At 42.7% G+C, this 15,463-nt stretch overlaps 1 protein-coding gene across 1 annotated transcript in view; it reads right to left on the bottom strand.

Annotated features, from left to right (window-relative positions):
• LOC100697589 (transmembrane protease serine 9) overlaps positions 1-15,463 on the bottom strand; it is a 42,748-nt gene that overhangs the window by 3,255 nt on the left and 24,030 nt on the right. Inside the window, exon 7 of the mRNA XM_019357583.2 lies at positions 8,556-8,727. Coding sequence (XP_019213128.1) covers positions 8,556-8,727 — 172 coding nt within the window. The remainder of the gene's footprint in view (positions 1-8,555; positions 8,728-15,463) is intronic.

The raw sequence follows: 15,463 nt of genomic DNA, 5'->3' as shown, positions 1-15,463 counted from the left end.
ACACACATTCACACACTGGTGATGGCAAGCTACGTTGTAGCCACAGCCACCCTGGGGCGCACTGACAGAGGCGAGGCTGCCGGACACTGGCGCCACCGGGCCCTCTGACCACCACCAGTAGGCAGCGGGTGAAGTGTCTTGCCCAAGGACACAACAACCGAGACTGTCCGAGCCGGGGATCGAACCAGCAACCTTCCGATTGCAAGGCAAACTCCCAACTCTTGAGCCACGATCGCGAATAAGTTATTGAACATAACCTAACCAAGAATCAAAAATAACCAATAGGCTAATGAAAGGTGGAGTGGAAGACAGAGGTGGTGTCCGAATTCATGGGCTGCATCCTCCTGAGCCCGCATTTGTAGGTTGATCACAGCGACGCGACGAAAGCTGTCCAAATTCGTAGACTCCTCCGAATGCGGCCGACAAATGCGTCCTCCTTTTCCCCAAATTTGAAGGATGGGTCGGGTGTATCCTTCATGGCCCACTATATCTCAGAATTCATACCGCGGCCCAGCCAATTCCAGTTTCCAACTGGTGGCCGCTACTAAGTTTTAATATTACTCTTATTACTCTTTCTGGGTCACAAAATAAACTTTTAACATATTTTCAGGTGAGAATGTAGCTGTGTAAACTTCAAATATCTGCTCAGTTTATCAAGACATCACATATTTGCAAAAGTGCTCCGACGTTTCCGGAGAAGTCTGTTACCCAACTGCTCGATAGCTGACCGGGAACTCGAGGGTCAGAAAACTGATTAAACAGAAGTGTGAGATGGTCGAGAATTTATGCCAGTGTCCTGTTATATTTTAGATAGCAAGGAGCAAACGGCCGAGTTTATTAAACTCCACCCAGACAGCGGTGACGCAAAACTGAAGGCTAAACCGTCCAATTTCACAGCAGCTCACTTCTGGCCTACCCGACCTTCGGAGGACCTGGTCCAGGTAGACCGCAAAGGCCGGGTCCTCAGCAGGATGCAGCCTATGAATTTGGACACCCCTAGAGAGACTGATCACTTAATCTGGGCCATTTTTCACAGCCCAGAGAACACAGGTGAGCTGCATTAGCTGACGATCTTCCCATGTCGGTCGATCAAATACAGCAGGCCATGGCTCTCTTGAGCTGAAGGGACATAACACACAATAGAAGTAGAAAAAAACTAAATCTCACACAAGATAAGAAAAGTGTTTCTCGGGGCAGAATAACGTGACAGAAATCAAAATATGAAGGACTGCAACAACACTGTTGAGAGACAGAACAAAATGCAGACAATGTGCGTTTTAATCACACAATTCATATTATCACTATGCTGTTAGCCATTTACTGTCAGATTTTCACTTTCACTGATTTTTCTTTGTTTGTTTATGTTTTTTTAGCTTTTGTGTCTTTGTCTTGCTGGTGTTTTCTTAAGGTGCAGTATGTTTGACCTCTCAGAGTCAGATATAAATGTATTTGAGTGACACGGTTAGCGCCCAGTTAGCTCGTAGCATTTCTCAACAGCTCTGCCTCCTTTTTGACTGCCCTGGACGTTTAAACAATGGATAATCCGTATACAAACAAATTCATGCTTTCTCCTCAACAGAGTGCGTCCCCCGATTGAAGAACAGCGCCGTAAAATAAGAAGAATGGCACCTAATTACAGACTTAATAATACTGACTTAGTAATATGTCACGTGAAGATTCATCAGCCAGATTAAGTGTTTACTGACAACTGACAGTGATAGCGGACATCATCATCAATATTCCAACAATCCTCTCCACACAGACAAGCATAAACACACTCGACTATCAATAAATTGAATTTAACACACGTTTGTAATGACGCTAGTTCATTTTACAATAGTGTTCATTCGCTCAGTCAGCAGGTGGCGGTATCCTCGTACACTGGGGAGTAAACTGCCATTAAACGTAACAGAAGAAGAAGAATACATCTGCACATGCGCAGTATGGATCGAGGAGTCCTGATCCATAACTATCTTTTTATTTTTCGTTTTTGTCTACATTATATTGAAATGTTTCATTATTGCAAACATTTTAAGAGATACTTATTATTCTTAACATCTTAACAGATACTCTGACCCGTAACTGTTGTAAAATGCTTCCACCGGAAGTAGACACTGTTCGCACATGCGTGGTACCGATCGGGTTTCTGGTACCAATCGGCTAGTGACAGGTCGTGTCCAAATTCATGGGCTGCATCCTCCTGAGGACCCGGCCTTCGCGGTCTACGTGGGCCGGGTCCTCAGAAGGTCGGGTAGGCCGGAAGTAAACGGCTGTGAAATTGGACAGTCTAGCCCAGTGGTCCCCAACCCCCAGGCCTCGGACCGATACCGGTCCGTGAGTCGTTTGGTACCAGGCTGCGAGAGTTGAGGCTCAGGTGTGAAATGTATGGTTTTCAGGGTTTTTATCGGTTTTCAGCGTTATTTTGTTATCGTTTTTATCGTTAACTCGGTTTTCCTGGATCTTTTCACATGTGTTATGAATAAATCTTCTTTTTTTCGGTACCGGCACTAGTTTTATTTTGTTGTATTTATCCGCGACACCTTATTTCCGGTCCGTGAAAATATTGTCGGGCATAAACCGGTCCGTGGCGCAAAAAAGGTTGGGGACCGCTGGTCTAGCCTTCTGATTAACGTCACCGCTGTCTCAGTGGAGTTTAATAAACTCGGCCGTCTGCTCCTTGCTATCTAAAATATAACAGGACACTGGCGTAAATTCTCGACCATCTCACACTTATGTTTAATCAGTTTCTGTTTGACGTTTATTCAGCTGTGTGAAAACCAAGGAGGAACCCACCCGGGGGATTAATAAAATTTTATTTTATCTAATCTAATCTAATAACTTTAATCTCAGCCAAACCGATTTACTCACGAACAAATAAAACACTGGAAAAAGCCAAACAATATCATTTTTAGGTTGTCTAAGTGACTTATATATTACGTTTAACCTGAGTAGCGAAAGTCCGCGGTGATCTGAAAATGGTGTGCCGGGAGTTGTGCCGTTCTCGGCGGCTTCAGTGACCCTCGAGCTCTCGGCTAGCTATCGAGCGGGTGGGTAACAGACGTCTCCGAAAACGTCGAAGCACTTTTGCAAATATGCAATACCTTGATAAACCGAGCAGATATTTGAAGTTTACACAGCTACATTATCGCCTGAAAATCTGTTAAAAGTTTATTTTGTGACCCAGAAAGATTAATAAAAGTAATTTTAAAACTTAGTAGCGGCCGCCATTGTTGGCAGCTGAAATTTGGCTGGGCCGCGCTATGAATTCTGGGATATGGTGGGCCACGAAGGACACACCCGACCCATCCTTCAAATTCGGGGAAATGAAGGACGCATTTGTCGGCCGCATTTGAAGGAGTCGACGAATTGGGACAGCCTTCGTCGCCTGGCTGTGACGTAATCGGCCTTCAAATGCGGCCTCCGGAGGATGCAGCCGACGTTTTGGGACACAGCTTGTGTCTGGTGTACGCTTCATGGTCCCATATATCCCACAATTCATAGCACGGCGGTGGGAGTGGATAATTTTGCCGAAAAATACGGCAGACGGCGGAGCGGCCGAAGAGTAAACTTCCAAAAGTAAGTACTGAATATTGTGTCACTTATTTATGTGCAAATGTTTAATAATGAAGAACATTAAAACATTACTGTTGGCCACATGTTGGCAAAGTTATGTGACATTAGTGATGTTTGTACTAACTTGGTTTTAAAGCCTTTACTTTAAAATATACGCCGTTCAATAGTTGACCTTAATCTTACAGAGAATGTGATGATTTTATGGATAATTAAAGTCAGTCATATATCCACAAACACAACAAGCTGAAAGTCAGTGATGCTGCTCGGTTTGCAGTCCTGAATATGACGGCACAAGCAGGATTCACTGCACTGTTAATGTTAGCTATGTTATATTGCTGCCTCTGTTCGGTGGTGTCGAGCCAAACGGACTTTAACGTGTGTTTGAACGAGCTGACGGTTCACTCGTTAAGCTGAAAGAAAGATGCTTTAATCACAGGAGTCACACATGTGTCCACTGGACCATCTGAGATTACCACACTGACACTGGTGAACATCCAGGGAGTGGACATTGAGATAGTGGACTCTTATAGGTACCTGGGTGTTCACCTGAATAATAAACTGGACTGAAGCCACAACACTGATGCTCATTACAGGAAGGGTCAGAGCAGACTCTACCTGCTGAGGCGGCTGAGGTCATTTGGAGTCCAGGGAGCGCTTTTTTTTTTTTCTTTCTTTTTTTTTCTTTCTTTCTTTTATTTTTCAATACCAAACTGTCATAAAACACATACGTACATATAGAAGTAATAATCTTTTCCTTTTTCTTTTTTATAACATACAAAAAAAACATAAATGGGATGAGTACCTGAATACCCCCCACTCCCTCCCAATAATGTAATAATGAATATGTTACAGAGAAAATGAATTGACCCATACAAAAAAACCAGAAACAAACAAAAGAAATTCAACAATAAGATAGTAGTACGTATCCTTATAGTTTAATATTAACATTAACATCTGCTAGCCTCAAAAAACAAGGTCTTAACATTAATCAATATTGATATAAATCTTAACCAATATTAACAATAGTAACAATATTAATATTAATATTAATGATTACTTGCTCCTCGGTCGAAACAAACTAATAATGCTGGAATATCTTTAAATAGAGTATTCTTATAAGGTAGAACAGCCACTGCCGGGAATAGCAGAAAAATTTGTACAATGTCATATGGTGGACTACAGAGAGATTTCTCGTGCTGGTAACTTTTCTAAGTATTTAAGTAATGGTTTCCAGTGAGTAAAAAATCTACCCGATGAGCCTCTGATGGAGAATTTTAGCTTCTCCAGTTTTAAGAGTCCTAAGATATCCTGTAGCCAGACTTTAATTAATGGTGGCTGAGATGATTTCCACAATCACAATATTCTTTTTCTAGCGATGAGAGAAGCAAAGGCAATAAGGTTATTTTGAATAGCTGTAGTATGAAGGTTATTTGGTGGTTTGCCAAATATAGCAATATGTGGAGTCAGAGTCAATTTTGTACCCAATATGTCCAAAATTATTTTGAAGAATTGATGGTAAATGGCCTGTATTTGTATAGCGCTTTTACTAGTCCCTAAGGACCCCAAAGCACTTTACACAACCAGTCATCCACCCATTCACACACTGGTGATGGCAAGCTACATTGTAGCCACAGCCACCCTGGGACGCACTGACAGAGGTGAGGCTGCCGGACACTGGCGCCACCGGGCCCTCTGACCACAACCAGTAGGCAACGGGTGAAGTGTCTTGCCCAAGGACACAACAACCGAGACTGTCCAAGCCGGGGCTCGAACCGGCAACCTTCCGATTACAAGGCGAACTCCCAACTCTTGAGCCACGATCGCCCCAATTGATGCCAAAATTCAGACAACCTAGGGCACGCCCAGAACATATGAGTAAGATTGCAAGGCATCTGTGAGCATCTGTTACATTTATCATCAAATTTATCTTGGTATAATTTTGACAGTAATCTGTGGAAAACTTTAAATTGTATTAATGAGAGTCTGGCACAACTACAAGATGAATTAATGGCCCTTACCGCTCCCTCCCAGAACAACTCAGAAAAACTCATATGGAGTTCTGACTCCCACTTCATCTTGGTCCTGTATAAAAGAGATTCACTAGGTGGAGAAGCTAGTTTATAAAGGTAAGAAATATGACCCTTTACCAAGGTTTTGGCTCTGAGAACCAAATCTATTCCACTGGAAGTTGGGATTTGTGGGAATAAAGTTGAAAGTTGCAAAACTTTGCAAAGTTTTGCAACTGGAAGTACAGAAAAAAATCGGATTTATTGAAATTAAAGCAAATAACTAGTTTGTTAAAACTTGCAAAAACCTCATTAACGTATAGATCACCTAGAGTACCAAGTCCTTTATGTTCTAAAACAGAGAATCTTGAGTCCGTCTTTGCTGGAACAAATAAGTGATTGCTGCAGATTGGGGTTGCAAGAGGGAGGGTGAGCTAACCAAAGTGGCGTCTTTTTTGTGACCAAATTTTTAATGTTTCAGTGACAACTGGGTTGGAAGATCGGCTTAATAGGGATGATTGTGAGGTATCACATGCAAAAGCACGTAATGACGAGGAACAGGAGGCCGCTTCACTCTGGCACCAATTAGTATAGGGAGACGTACGCCACAATAATATATTATACATATTAGATGCCCAATAATACCCAATTAAATTAGGCAGTCCTAATCCTCCAGCTGATCTATCCCTATAAAGAAGCAAGCGACTAGCCCTTGGACGTTTACCGGCCCAAATAAATGATGAAATAGCGTCATTTATAGTTCTGAAAAATGATTTAGGCAGATAAATGGGCAAACTTTGAAATACATATAGATATCTAGGTAATACATTCATTTTAATAATTTGAATCCTACCAGATAAAGACAGCGGTAGGTAGTTCCATCTTTGAAGATCAGACTTAACTTTCATTGTAAGTAAAGTAATATTCTGTTCCTGCATTAATCTCAGAGATCGTGAAATTGCAATTCTGAGATATTTAAACCCCGAATTAGCCATTTTAAAGGGTATAGTTGATGTAGGTATGTCTGCAGCCATTTGATTAACTGGAAAGTATTCGCTTTTGGAGATGTTAAGCTTATATCCCGATAAATATCCGAAAGTATTTAATACTGATAAAATGTGTGGGATATTTACTAGAGGATCATTCACATAAAGAAGCAAATCATCTGCATAGAGCGACACCTGATGTTTTATACCCCATCTATCAATCCCTCCTAATCCTTTCACCATTTTTAAAGCTACTGAGAGTGGTTCAATCACTAATGCAAATAATAACTGGGAGAGTGGGCACCCCTGTCTTGTCCCCCGAAAAAGTGAAAATGGAGTGGAGCACTGATTATTTGTACAGACAGAGGCACAAGGAGAGGAGTAGAGTAATTTGACCCATGAAACAAAATTATTGTTAAAACCAAATTGTCTTAAAGAAAAGAAAAGATAGACCCACTCCACTCTTTCTCTTTCTCTGTGTCAAGAGATATTATGGCTTCTGGAACGTTAGAGGATGATGGAGAAAGAATGACAACAAGAAGTCTTCTTATGTTAGAGTATGAACGTCTTCCTTTTATAAATCCCGTCTGGTCCTCTGAGATAATTGAGGGCATATTCGATTCTAATTGCAGGGCTAGGATTTTTGCAAGAATTTTAACGTCAAGGGAGCGCTTTTAAAGACCTTCTATGACTCTGTGGTGGCATCCGTCATTTTTTACAATGTTGTATGTTGGAGCAGCAGTTTATCGGCAGCTGAGAGGAAGAGGTTGGATAAACTCATCAGGAAGGCCAGCTCTGTTCTGGGATGCACCCTGGACCCAGTGCAGGTGGTGGGAGACAGAAGGACTCTGGCCAAAATAACATTTCTGATGGACAGAGTCTCCCACCCCATGCATGGAAATGTTGCTGAACTGCAGAGCTCCTTCAGTCACAGACTGCTGCATCCTCGATGCATGAAGGAGCATTTCCGCAGGTCCTTCCTCCCTGCAGCTGTCAGACTGTACAATCAGAACTGCTCCCAACAAACACAGATGTTTACATCAGCGCTGTAACTTGCACTATTTTATCAACCGATTCACTCTACAACCTGGGTTTGCCTCTTATCTGTATTTAATTTTATTTAATTTAATAACGGTACAGTACTCTGTTTTTGGTAACCATTGTCCTTAATGTAAATATGTAACAACTGTGTATGTTTCTGTTCTGTGTCTTGCATACTGTTTGTTTGTATATGTGTCTTTCTTACTGCTGTTACACCCAAATTTCCCCTTGTGGGACAATTAAAGGATTATTCGATTCTATTCTATTCAATTCTATTATAACAGAGTTCTGGCTGATTGGGGCTGGCTCAGACCTGGCTTATCAAAGAACAAGAAGCGGCTACAGTTGTTCAAAATCCCACAAGGCTGGCTGACATGATAGATGATGGCAGGGCTGTGAGTACTCAGGCCGTGTTTATTGAATGCAATATGGATAAGATCTTGGAGAAGAACAACAGGAATTGAGAGACCTGGTGACCTGGTGACTGTAAAATTGGAAGCAGTTTGTTCGCACTAACCAAAACAACTACCATCTCCATCTCCTCGTCTTTCCTCATGTTGTGCATTTTCTATGGTTTTGGTTCGGGTCACTGCTCGTGTGGTCGACCAGCCAGTGCTACCTGGCCTGACCTGTCTCCCCAATGTGACGTTTGTGTATTGTATGTACAGTCGGCAAGGTATCTATCTTAATTGCCCCTTGGGGATAAATAAAGTCTCTCTGACTCTGACATCTTCTTCCTCAAAACATGATAGAGACAGAACAGACCAGTGTGTTAGTTCTTCTGTCAGATCCACCCTTTTCTCTTTATATCTGAACTCAAAACTCTTAAAAATTGCTCAGTTTAACACATCAGAAAGAGAATTTACTAATCAGTGGGTAACACACTGACTAACTCACCCATTGAACTGTATTATTATCTGTGCAAACTTCAACTTCAGCTCCAACTCACCTTGAGAAACAGTTGGCGTTGCTCAGCACTGAGTCCAAGGCCACCAGAGTCCCACCGCACACATGACTTCCATTCTTCTGTAAGCTCGCCATCCACGGCCACGAGCCGGCTGTCACATCTGAGGTTCCTCCCAGAATGCCAGAATTTCTTGGAGCTTGTCCACAGACCACCGCTGAGGAGAAAAACCAGAGGCAGACACAAAGAAGCAGTAAAAACTTGGACCACACAAACCCATCACTTCAAGTCCAGGTAGTGAAGAACTCAGAAAGTGTCAGAAAGTAGCAGCTGTGTTATCTAAAAGTTTAAAGTGAACAACGTGTTGAGATGATGGAAACTCACGTTGGGGAGTGGTTGGAGGCAATGTGGTTGTAGGTGTGGTGGTTGTAGGTGTGGTGGCTTTTGCAGAGGAGGTGGTTGTAGTGGTGGAAGTTGTAGTGGTTGTAGGAGTTGTGGTGGTGGTGGTCGTTGTAGTGGTGGTGGTGGTAGTAGTGGTGCAGGAGACACTGAGGTCACTGTTGGTCCCAGTGGACGTGAACGTCATGAAGCCCGGCTGGTTGGAGGAGATCTGGCTGTTGATCCAGGTCTGGTACTGGGATACTCTGGCGTAGACTCCTGGAAGATTCGGCCTGGCACAACCGGTCCCAAAACTGACGACTCCCGCCTGAATCCAACGACCGTTCTGCTTGCTCACCATTGGACCTCCTGAATCCCCCTTTGAGAGCAGAAACATTTACTGTTAGCTGAGGAGAAGAAACTGTAGAAGGTAAAATGTGCCAAACAGGTAACAACAATCACCTGACAGGAGTCCTTTCCTCCTGCACTTAACCCGGCACAGATCATGTTGTCAGTGATTGTTCCCACTCCATAGTTACAGTTACACTGCCTGTTTCCCACAACAGGAACCTCCACCTCCATCAGGTTTTGTGAAACAGTGCCTGTTGAAGGGGTAAAATAAATATATCAGTTTGTAATAAATGACATGTGACTGATTAACCTTTAAACGTGATACAGAAATAAACTTGACACACAGACAGTAGATGGTCGTCAACATGTCTAATGTCTAATACCACCAGGGGGCAGTGTCAGATACACAGAAAGTATACTTTCTTTTAACCAAGGATCTTTTTGACCTGACATCATCATGCAGACTCAGCATGCTTGCTGCACTTCCAGACTGTTTTATTGACATAATCATTCTTTCTTGTTTTGAACTCTGCGCAGATTTAACCTCATGGAAACGTTTAATTACTCTAAATATTTGTGAGACAGCAAACTTGTTTCCTGCATTGTTTTCATCCATCCATCTTCTTCCGCTTATCCGGGGCCGGGTCGCGGGGGCAGCAGCCTAAGCAGAGAAGCCCAGACCTCCCTCTCCCCAGCCACCTCCTCCAGCTTATCCGGGAGGCCAGCCGAGAGATATAATCTCTCCAGCGTGTCCTGGGTCTGCCCCGGGGCCTCCTCCTGGTGGGACATGCCCGGAACACCTCACCCAGGAGGCGCCCAGGAGGCATCCTTGTCAGAGCCCAGACCACCTCAGCTGGCTCCTTTCGATGTGGAGGAGCAGCGGCTCTACTCTGAGCCCTTCCCGGATGGCTGAACTTCTCACCCTATCTCTAAGGGAGAGGCCAGCCACCCTTCAGAGGAAGCTCATTTCCGCCGCTTGTATCGGCAATCTTGTTCTTTCGGTCACTACCCACAGCTCGTGGCCATAGGTGAGGGTAGGGAAGTAAATCGACCAGTAAATTGAGAGCTTCGCTTTTACACTCAGCTCCCTCTTCACCACAACAGACCAGTGCAGCGTCCGCATCACTGCAGCTGCAGCACCAATCCGTCTGTCAATCTCCGGCTCCCTTCTCCCATCACTCGTGAACAAGACCCCGAGATACTTAATTTCCTCCACTTGGGGCAGGAACTCATCCCCGACCCGGAGTGGGCACTCCACCCTTTTCTGGCTGAGAACCATGGCCTCAGATTTGGAGGTGCTGATCCTCATTCCCTCTGCTTCAGATTCGGCTGCGAACCGTTCCAGTGCGAGCTGGAGGCCATCACCCGATGAAGCCAACAGAACCACATCATCCGCGAAAAGCAGAGATGAGATTCTGAGGCCACCGAAGTGAAAGCCCTCCGCCACTTGGCTGCACCTAGAAATCCTGTCCATAAAAACTATGAACAGAATCGGTGACAAAGGGCAGCCCTGGCAGAGCCCATCACCCACCAGGAACGAGTCCAACTTACTGCCGGCAATGCGAACCAAACTCTTGCAACGGTTGTATAGGGATCGAATGGCCCGTAGCAATGGGCCAGACACCCCATACTCCCGCAGCACCTCCCACAGGACACCCCGAGGGACACGGTCGAATGCCTTCTCCAAGTCCACAAAACAACTGGTTGGGCAAACTCCCCTGCACCCTCAAGTATCCTTGAGAGGATAAAGAGCTGATCCAGTGTTCCGCAACCAGGACAAAAACCGCATTGTTCCTCCTGTATGTGAGGACCTTCGACTTTCGGCATTATTTTCATCATTTCTCTAAAAACAATCAGGTGTCTTTATGACCCACCTCCTTCTTCAGTGTTGCCCCAGCCAGTGACCCAGCTGTTAACACCGCTGTAGAAGGTGCTGTTTGAAGCTGCCAGGCAGACGGGAGAAATGTAGTTGTTGAAATTCACAGATGAGGAGAGCTGCAGGAGGCAGATGTCGTTGTCGTTGGTATCAGAGTTGTAGTTTGGATGTGGAATGATCTTTGTTACTGTCTGAGACACTGCATTGGGATTAGATCCCTGTAGAGTCTGACGGCCCAGAGTCACAGTCAGTCCGCTCGGGTCGGTGCTGAGATCATCAAGGAACACAAAACAGCATGCAGTTATTACGATGGCTAAAAAGAAATGATATTATTGACTTCCTGCCCTGTTAGATATTTATCCTGTTACACCCTCAGCTGCCTGATTAAGACCTTTCATAATCTCTTTATGATAATACATCATGTTCAGTGTGCAGCTTCAGCCTCATTACTCACGTTTGAAAGCAGTGAGCAGCAGTCAGCACCCACTGACTGTTAATGAGGGATCCTCCACAGAAGGACCCAGATATTTGCAGACTGACCTGCCAGGGCCAGCTGCCAACAGGGGCCACCTGTCCTCCTACAATCCTGGTGTTCAGAGCCGCCTGACCACAAACTGAAGACAGACATGAAAACACAGAGTGAGCATTACTGTATGAGCTGTAAACTCTCAGCATTGCAAACTGCTGAGTGAGGACACAGTGATCCTGGGAGTCTACAGTTCACTCACAAACTAATATTCATATGAAACAAAAGATTTATTACACATAAAAGTAAATCATTACACAAAGAAACTTTATCTTACCATCCAGCTGTGACTCAGACTCTGAAACACAGAAAACAAACTATTTTAAAATGAATAATCTTCATTCATCGTTCTGTGATTAGTTCACTGTCCTTAATTACTGTGTGAAATTACAGTTAATTTAACCTATTTGAGAAAATGTGAGATAAGAAATTCAGAGGTTCCAATCACTACGTCTCCTCATCAGAGGCTCCTGTGTTGTTGGTCCGTCACACACCAGCAGACATGCAGGTGAGCATGCTTCAATGGGAAACAGTCTGATGCGTGTAACCTGTTATGTTATTGTTTGTATGTGTTTGGGAAAAGAGACTATTTCATGCAATAAAAAGTGCTGATTTCATCCTGTAGACATCTGCTCTGTCAGCTGATCTGTAGATCCGACCCTTTGAGGAAAACATCAAGCACAGAGGGAACAGTCTCTGACTGCAGCTCATCACTCCACTGAACCATCCGACTCAAACAGGCTCTGCTGCACATGGTCCTCATTTATAAAGTCCTCTACAAACTTGAACATTACAGCTGACAGGTGGATTTTCCTGTTTCAGTACAGCTAGCCACCAATGAAGAAGTATTTGCTGCTTGGAGCCAGACAGTGGGAGCGGGCAGCAAAGCCTCAGATTTTAACATAAGCTCATTGTTGCAGCCAGGGGCAGTACAACAGTGACCCCCCTCTAGTTTTAGCTGTTTTCCACTGATTCACTAAGTTCTGTCACTAGTTAGCTAACATAAACTAGCATCGCCCTCTTCAAGTTCCATAACAAAAGCAGCCGTAGCTCCTAACCGTCTGCTAGGTTTCACCTCAGCTAGTTGGACTTTAAGCTTGCTAGCTAGCATTAGCTGATAGCACATCATGGTGTAGTCAGCTAACAAAACAGAAACAGAACAAAACATCTTCGGGAGCAAGGAACATTTTCTGGGACTGGTCTAATCCTGTCTTTGGGACGATATAAATGTTTATTGCAGGAATATTATTTTTCAGTACCCAGATTTTTGTTTTGTCTATATTTTGTTGGTGTTTGAGCAGATCTGAGCATAATCTGTTTTATAAGTTAAACTACAAGGCTGATACTTCTGTTGTCGCTACCACAATACATAATCTAAATAACCTGATCCTGCAATGAGTGATCTAAAGTATGTTTCCCTGAATGTTAAAGGGATAAACAATGTTATTAAACGTAAGAAAATTTTGACCTGGTTTAAAAAGGAGAAAACTAACATTGCACTCCTGCAAGAAACTCACCTCTCAGATGTGGAACACCTAAAACTAAAGAGAGACTGGGTGGGGCAGGGGCACTTTTCTTCCTTTTCATCAAGTAAGAGAGGGGTTGCAATTTTAATTCATAAAAATACCCCATTTGTTCTTACAAAGTGTATTAAAGATGATCAGGGTAGATTTGTTATTATAATAGGACGTTTATATGGGGAATCTGTTCTGATAGGCTGTATTTATGCTCCGAATGTATATCTGGAAAGTTTTTACTCAGAACTTATAAAAGAAATATCTGTCAATTTGACAACATTTAATGTTCTGGCAGGAGATTTTAATTGTAGCATAGACCCAGAAATGGATCAAAATCCACCACCCAACAATTCAGTATCCAAAAAGCGAGAAGCTATTAAGGGACTGTGTTCTGACCTGCAGCTGATAGACGTTTGGAGAACTCTTCATCCAGGTGAAAAAGATTATACTTTTTATTCTAATCCACATAAGAGTTTTTCCCGTATTGATTATTTCCTTGTCTCGAGGGAGGTCCTTGACAGAGTTAGTATTTGTGATATCGCCACGCGTATACTCTCTGATTATGCAGATGTTCATTTAAATATTTCACCTCCTGAAGCTCATCATCACTTTTAAATAATTCTATGTTTCGGAGTTATATAAAAGAACAAGTTGATCTTTTTTTACGGACAAATGATAATGAAAACACAAATCCTTCTGTCCTTTGGGAGACAATGAAGGCATACTTACGTAGCGCTATAATTTCATACAGTATAGCGAAAAAGAAAGAATCTTTAAAACATCAAATGGACCTGGAAAAAAAATTAGCAGATCTAGAACACTCCCTCAAAATACATTTTTCACCTGACGTACTGAAAAAACAGAAGCCACTAGATCAGCTCTGAACCAATTTCTGACTGAAAAAGCAGAGGCCAGTATATTCTATGCTAAGCACAGGCTGTTTGAGTTGGCAGACAAACCAGGGTGGTTATTGGCACGTTTGGCTGCTGGGAAACTAGAATCCCATGCTATAACATCATTAAAAGATGAAAGAGGACAGAATCAATATGAAAATAATAAACTGGTTAAATTAATGGAAAATTTCTATAAACAATTATATACATCTGAAAATACAGCCACATTAAGTGATACCCAAAATTTTTTACATAAACTCAATTTACCAACTTTGTCTGAAGGCGATCGAGCTCGTCTTGGTGAACAAATAACACAAGAAGAGGTGCTGACAGCAATTAAATCTCTTCAAGGAGGGAAAGCCCCGGGCCCAGATGGTTTTGGTCCAAACTTCTATAAAGTTTTCCAGGATCAAGTAGCTATACCCCTCTTAAATGTGTATCTGATGTATCTGCACTCTATTAAAAGGGGAAGTCTTCCCAATACATTATCCTCTGCGAACATATCGCTATTCCATAAGAAGGACAAACCAGCTGATCAATGTGCTTCCTATTGCCCAGTTAGTTTAATAAATGTTGACAGCAAAGTGTTGTCCAAAATATTGTCTAACAGACTAGAGAATTATATACCTAAGCTTATTAAGGCAGATCAGATGGGCTTGATCAAGAATAGAGAATCAATTACAAACATGAGAAAATTACTGAATATTATAGAACACTGCAATGTAACCAAAACACAAGGACTTGTTGTATCACTTGATGTGGAAAAAGCTTTTGACCGCGTTGAGTGGACTTATATGTTTGCTGTGATGGAGAAATTTGGCTTGGGCAGGGTGTTTATAGACATGATCAGACTGTTATATGTCACCCCAAGAGCATGTGTTTTAGTAAATGGTATTAAATCATCAGAATTCTGTTTACAGAGATCAACAAGACAGGGGGACCCGATTTCCCCATTAATTTTCGCTTTAGTAATTGAACCACTGGCAGAGGCCATTAGAAATAATCAAAGTATATCTGGATACCAAATTCAAGGATTTGAATTTAAAATTCTACTATACGCAGACGATGTTCTGCTGTTTGTCACCAATCCCCAGGATGCTATACCCTCTGTATTATCTATTATAGAAACTTTTGGATATCTGTCCGGGTATAAGGTTAATATGAACAAAACTATTGCTATGCCACTGGGAAATTTGCCTATGACATGTAATATCCCATTTACCTGGTCGGGTTCGGGATTTAAGTACTTGGGGATACACATTTCACCTAATATAAGAAGTATATTGAAACAGAATATAGACATCTTTCTAGATGGATGGATCTCACGGTCTTTTGGATGGGAAGAATAAATTTAATTAAAATGAATGTGTTGCCACGGCTTTTATATCCCTTACAAATGCTCCCGATAACAC

Source organism: Oreochromis niloticus, linkage group LG4 (assembly GCF_001858045.2).
Source record: "Oreochromis niloticus isolate F11D_XX linkage group LG4, O_niloticus_UMD_NMBU, whole genome shotgun sequence".
NCBI classification, from domain to species: domain Eukaryota; kingdom Metazoa; phylum Chordata; class Actinopteri; order Cichliformes; family Cichlidae; genus Oreochromis; species Oreochromis niloticus.
Note: the sequence above shows the minus strand (reverse complement) of the source record. Positions and strands in the feature narration are given on the sequence as shown.